The following is a 6,559-nucleotide window of genomic DNA, read 5'->3' as shown; positions in this document are numbered from 1 at the left end:
ATCAGAGAAAGACAGCTTTCCTCTGTTACAGTCCAGAGTCACTCGGATCCTCTGGGGCTTCACGTGCACTCTGAGAGCTGTGGGTCGCGCTAGCCATGACCACGCTGAGCATTTACCTTGAGAGAACATTATGCTCCATAATCCCGACCCTATGAATCTCTTCCTTTGGAAGGACTCTGCTAACACACCCAGTTCCCAGTCTGTACTGTTTCCAACCCAGACATCCCAGCTGTGAGTCCCTGAGTTTAAGCCCTCAGAGCCCAGGACAGAGCCCAGGACAGAGCAGTAATCATCAAACCTCTCTGGATTATCAGGGAGCAGCTGTGTCTCTCTTACTCGTCTCACACTGGTCATATCTCCAGACAGGATGAGTTTTGGGTGAGCAGTGTTTGGGTCCAGGATCACAGGAGAGTAGGAAACCATGTCCTTCATCTTGTTCCAGATGTTGAAGCTCAGGTTTCCCAGGTGTTTGGCCTCGTCTATCAGAGCTCCTGGGAGCAGCTGTGGATCATCCAGCAGGGGGCGCTGCTGGACTCTTTCCACTGCAGCCTTGTAGTTGATCAGGAATGAGACATCTTCAGCTCTCAGCTGCTCCTCTGTGGCTCTGACTGTGTCTGAAAGAGCTGCTATCTCTCTGCTCAGAGTCTCCATCTTCTCCATCATCCTCCAACTCTTCTGCTGCTCTTCCTCCCTCAGTGCAGCCATCCTGGCCTCCTCTTCCTCGTCTAGAAACCGGTGAAGCTTCTTAAACTGATCCTTAATCTGCGTCTCTGTGCGTCGGGCCTGGACTTTTATAATTTGTGCTGTTTTATCACACTCCTCTTTTACTCGTTCAAAAACTTTTAACTTCTTATTTACAGGCTGCAGCGTTTCCTGAAGTTCCTTCCTGTGTTGTCGTGCAGCTTCATCAATGGGTTTGAATCTGTGGTTGGAGTGTGTTTCTGAATCTCTGCAGACGACACACACCGGCCACTCATGGTCCAGACAAAAGAGTTTGAGTTTCTCAGAGTGCAGACTGCATAGAGTCTCTGAAGATCTCTGATCTCTCTCCTGTATGAAGGCCTCACACAGGTTCTTTAACGCCCGGTTTAAAGGTGGTTCATCCCTCGAAGATCTTCGGTTACAAACTGGACACTCCTGTGTTGGTTTCTCTGTCCACCAGCTTTGCAGACAGTCTTTACAGAAGCTGTGGCTACACGTCAGAACGACAGGATCTCTGAAGATGTCACTACAGACCGGACAGCAGAGATCCTCCTCTGATCTGGAAGCCATTCTGTCTCAGACTGAAGCTGAAAACACAGCAGACAGAAAGTGATGGAGTCAGAGTCAGTCATGGCTCCAATCTATGGTTCATTAAAACCAATATTTCTGATATAGTGTAAAAAAAACTACTACTACAAGGCTAGTAACAAAGTATTTTAATGGCCTAATGTAGGTTTGTTGTGTTTCCATATGCATTCATACACACACACACACACACAAGCTCATACACATGAGCACACACATGCACATACACACAAGTGCACGCACGCACGTATATATTAACTTCGTTTTTTTCTTTTGTATTTTTTTCTTTTCTTTTATTTCTTTGTGTGTGTTTGTTTTGGGTTATGTAAGAAATAAAAATAATCAGTCAAGCTGGCTATGCTTTATGAGGATACAAATCATAGTTGAATAGTATTGTGTGGTTAGTGTGTTTAGTGTGTTTAGTGGAAGAGCACTGTGACAGCTTAGTCATGCAAAATGAGAAAAGGATACTGTTGTACCTGCAGAAAGCAGCACTGTATGACAGTGGTCAGAAAGCAACAAGAGTGCAGCAACAAAGTTAATATCAGTTTGATATCAGTTTGACCATGAAAGTAAGTTACTTTTCAATCTGTGGCGACAAGAGTGCCGCTGGGAAATTGAATGAAATCTTAAGAGTATAAAAGAAAACTAAACAGTAAAACGAAATTGCAAAATAAGAACTGTTAACAGAGTGAAAAGAAAGTCTGTAAAAAGCTCCTGGTCCATTGTGACTGGGGAGTTGGGCGACAAAAAATAAATCTAAATTAGACCTGTAAAAAGCTCCTGGTCCATTGTGACTGGGGAGTTGGGCAACACAAATTAAATCTAAATTAGACCTGTAAAAAGCTCCTGGTCCATTGTGACTGGGGAGTTGGGCAACACAAATTAAATCTAAATTAGACCTGTAAAAAGCTCTTGGTTCATTGGGACCGAAGAGTTGGGCAAAGCTAAAATCAAAGAGGTAAACCTTTGAAGGTTCAATGGTCTGACAAGACCTATAAATTGGCTATAAGAGACTCGTAAAAAGCTTTTGATCTACAACTGGTCAGAAAGTTGAGTACATTGGATGAAATAAAACCATAAAAAGCTCTTGCTATCGGAGAGTTGGTTTAATTTGACTTAATTAGAGGAATCGTGGTTGGTAGATACTGTAAAAAGCCAATGATTGTGAATTCAGTGCAATGACAGAAAACATTTTACATTTCAATACGGAGGCAGATTTTGAAGTATATTGTGAAGAGAATAAAATTACTAGAGCGCTGTTTGATTTTGAGGTATACTGTGAAGAGGATAAAATTAATAAGGCACAGCTTGAAGAAAAAACAATTATTAGTGAGGATTCATTGTGTGAAGTGTCAGAACGGAGAGGGGAGAATACTTTAGGAAAAGAGTGAAACAGTAACAGGTAGTGGTGATGAAGTGAGTTTAGAGCTAAACTCAGATTTTGAGAGCAACATACAGCAGGACAAGAGACTGTAACTCTGTAACTGACGTTACAAAGTCAAATTGACACTTTGAAAAGCAGAGACAATTGTTTGTTAAAAATAATATAGTTTCTTATATATAGTGTGTTTCGGGTGCTGTTGGGGACTGTATCATGGCGTAAAGAAGTGATATTTGAACCTAGAGGGCTTTACCATTGAGGAAAGGTTGGAGATGGAAACTGGTTTCACACCCTCAGGTAACACGTGGCTCGAAATGATGAAATATACTGCTAGAACGCATACAATGTCTGACTGTGTTATCTGTGCTAAAGCAAGACCTAATTTGGGGACAGTACCATTCCCACTCTCACCGGTGGAAGACCCTATGGGTTATAATTGTATGTTAAGTCTTTACAGTGATGTGATCATGAAAAGTGATGTCTGCAGGACCCTGTCTCTCCTGTATCCCAGAGTGCATGCAATACAACCGCCTCCAGGAGTGGTCGCCTACCCTGGTAACTATACTTGCATCACACAACCCAACAGCTCTACCATGAATGTGGGACACCTACCTAAAATGTTTTGTATGTACACCTACAACACATCTTCGTTCGTTCCCAATGTCATACAACCGATGTTTAACAATCAGAGTAAGGGACTCGCTGATGTCTGGTGGGTGTGAGGGACACAGTCCCGCCTTAGACCATCCTGACCTGCTAAATGGGGGGGCACCTGCGCCTTAGTGTCCCTATTATTGCTGATTACCATGCTTCCTATTAGCGCAGGGAAGCCGGACTAGGGATGGCCTGAGGGGTGTGTCCGAACAATTAGCCGCCTCCTCACTCATGGCATTTCAGAACCGTATGGCACTGGACATGTTGTTGGCAGAAAAAGGGGGTGTGTGCCACATGTTTGGAGATGCTTGTTATTCCCAATAAAACTGCCCCAGATGGTAGCATCACTAGAGCCTTGGAGGGGTTGACCTCTCAAGCCAATGAACTAGCAGAGAACTCGGGTGTGGCTGAAAAACCTCATCACCAGTTGGCTGGAGGACGTTTTTGCCAAATACAAAGCAATTGTGCTCTCCATGCTTATGTCCGTGGCAGTGTTTCTGGGCATATTGGTGTGTTGTGGATGCTGTTGCATCCCTTGTTGTCGCACTCTGGTGAACAGATGGATTGATGTGGCTCTGACCAAAAAAGATCCCCAGAAAGATGCTCCTCCAGCCTACTCCATGCCCCTGTTGGGGATGGAGGATGGTGATGAGACTGATTTGGACAATGAAGGAAGTGAATCACCAATGTAATGCTATGCTATATTAATCTTGCTTCTTCTTCCCCTAGTGCGGCCAATTGTTTATTTACCAGTTTGAGGGCCATATAATCCTAAGCTTAGTAGTATTCACACCTGAGGTGTGAAAAGGGGGATCTGTAAGAAATTAAAATAATCAGTCAAGCTGGCTATGCTTTATGAGGATACAAATCATAGTTGAATTATAGTTGTGTGTTTAGTGGAAGAGCACTGTGACAGCTTAGTCATGCAAAATGAGAAAAGGATACTGTTGTACGTGCAGAAAGCAGCACTGTATGACGGTGGTCAGAAAGCAACAAGAGTGCAGCAACAAAGTTAATATCAGTTTGATATCAGTTTGACCATGAGAGTAAGTTACTCCTCAACCTGTGACAGGCAAAAGCGGCGCATTGTTTTTTCTGACCATCAGCATATTTGCAGTTTTTTACGATTGCTAAACGACAGTGGGCACAACTGGAGTCACGTGTGCAAAACTCAAACTACAGTCTGCACTACCAACAGTCACCTGAGCTAAACAGTTCACATCAGCTGCAAAACTCATTCAAAGCAACACAACTCTTAACACACGTCTCAACATGCACAGTCCTCACTGAGATAACACACACTGTCACTCAGAACACACTGAGGGTAAAAACACTAGCATCAAACACCAATAGAGAAATTACAGAACTTTTTCATCTTTACAGTTTGAACAATTTGAGTGACTTGACACTACTCAACAGTTTATTTAAGGAAAAAATATAGATTGTATGTAATACCAAATTTTACATAAGGTAAAAAAGAAGGAACGAAAATCAGCAGTTTTCTTCAATAAAGTATTTTGTCTCTAGTAATTTATGGAATTACTGGGGAAAAAACACTAAAGGTACATAACAGTACGTAACAGTACCAAAGAATAGTGTGACTAATCCTGCCTCTCTCCAACATCATGTGGCAAGTTTTCTTCATCACATTGGATGTCTTCATCATCTCTAAATACTAATGAATGTGGCGTTTCTATTGCTTTCACCTCCATTACTTTCTGAAAAACAGTAAGAACACAGTTTTACTATTGTAAAGATATAGTGTTTTTCACTTTTTTTTAGCTGTGTACATAACCTCAGACATCTTACCTGGACATGTTGGTATCTTTGCTCTTTTACCTGTTTCTCTCAAACGGTATAGTGTACAATTGTTTCATTCTTATTTGGTGTTTGTACACAAAAAAAGTCTCTCCGAGCTTTCTCTGTATAAATACCGTATATGTTCACTAACTAATCTAAAATAAGACACCTGCTTAGGCTTTCAGCTAGAATCCCAATCAGCAGTGTTTGATAGGCACCAGACTGAGATCTATTCTGTGTTGAATGTGTGGTTAACAGTGTTGACAGCAGTGTGTTAGCATCTGAACAAAGTGCTGTAGATCTACAGTGTTGTGCACATCGTGGTTAAAGTCATGGGATAAGTGTGTAGAGTTTAGAAAACTGTGTTCAAGCGATGATAAACCAACTAGACTAGACTACTTTATAGAGTTTGGTCCACATGAACTGCTGCTGTGGAGACTGGAGTTAGAGTTTTGCACATGTGACTCCAGTTGTGCCCACTGTCGTCTAGCAATCAAAAAAAACTGTAAAGTAAAGTCTGCCTAACAGCTGATGAAGAGGGCGTGTGCCAGAAGACTGGGACCAGTCTGTGCACCAACCAGGGGAGGCTAAGTCTAAACCACGGTACTCCTCCAACTTTTAATAAACAAATCAAAATGCTCTTAAAGACGGATATATGAATTCATGTGTAAGCCATAAAAGTCAGTCTGATGAGAGAAGCCTGTGTGCCTGCTCAACTCGGACCCGTGTACACGTTTATGCCCTTAGGATTTTACTTAAATAAATACTTGTTAAACTTTTAAATCCTCTCCTTTCCTACTTAGTGGATTTTGAAACGCATAAAATAATACAAAATTGTACAAAATTAAAGTGCAACAGGAAAAAATATGTACTAACATGTGACTGGATAAGAAAACACTACAATAAAGTATTAAAAAAAAAAGGCTACTTGTGCATTTGTTTGATTGCATATTTTGTTGGCGCTTGTATCAACAGGGATTGTAGTGTATATGTCACACGAACTACGATAGCAACGATAGCTTGCTAGCAAACTACCTGCTAGCTACCTATGCTACTTAGCTCCAACCCTCTCTGCTAGCTGCCTAGCAGCCGGTGTTCTGTTGCGGTCTTGTGTGTTGTTTTCGCGACCACGCCCCCCCGAGGCAAAACTTTGCTGGCCGAAATTCGCGAGGTGTGGAAAACCTGCTGCTAGGCGAGGACACTAGTGGTCGTCTCAGCATAGACGTGAAACAATGTCTTACATGAATATTTTTGGTATAAATGGTCAACAAAGTAAAACAAGTGCTATGCTGAAAAAGTATCGCAGGTACTACTATATAACTTTTTACATACCTAAATACACACATATATCTATAAATTGCAGGAACCCAGCAAATCAAATCCATACTTCACTGTTAACTGTCAAGTCACTAAATAAACCTTTATGGGAAATTG

At 41.8% G+C, this 6,559-nt stretch overlaps 1 protein-coding gene across 1 annotated transcript in view; it reads right to left on the bottom strand.

Annotated features, from left to right (window-relative positions):
- Window positions 1-1,113: 1,113 nt before the first annotated feature.
- dcst1 (DC-STAMP domain containing 1) overlaps window positions 1,114-6,559 on the bottom strand; it is a 78,428-nt gene continuing 72,982 nt past the window's right edge. The window contains exon 17 of the mRNA XM_028580202.1: window positions 1,114-1,289. Within this exon, the coding sequence (XP_028436003.1) occupies window positions 1,200-1,289 (90 nt within the window). The 3' untranslated portion in view covers window positions 1,114-1,199. The remainder of the gene's footprint in view (window positions 1,290-6,559) is intronic.

The sequence above is a fragment of the Perca flavescens genome, chromosome 6 (assembly GCF_004354835.1).
Source record: "Perca flavescens isolate YP-PL-M2 chromosome 6, PFLA_1.0, whole genome shotgun sequence".
Taxonomy (NCBI): Eukaryota; Metazoa; Chordata; class Actinopteri; order Perciformes; family Percidae; genus Perca; species Perca flavescens.
This window is presented reverse-complemented; position numbering and strand designations above follow the sequence as displayed.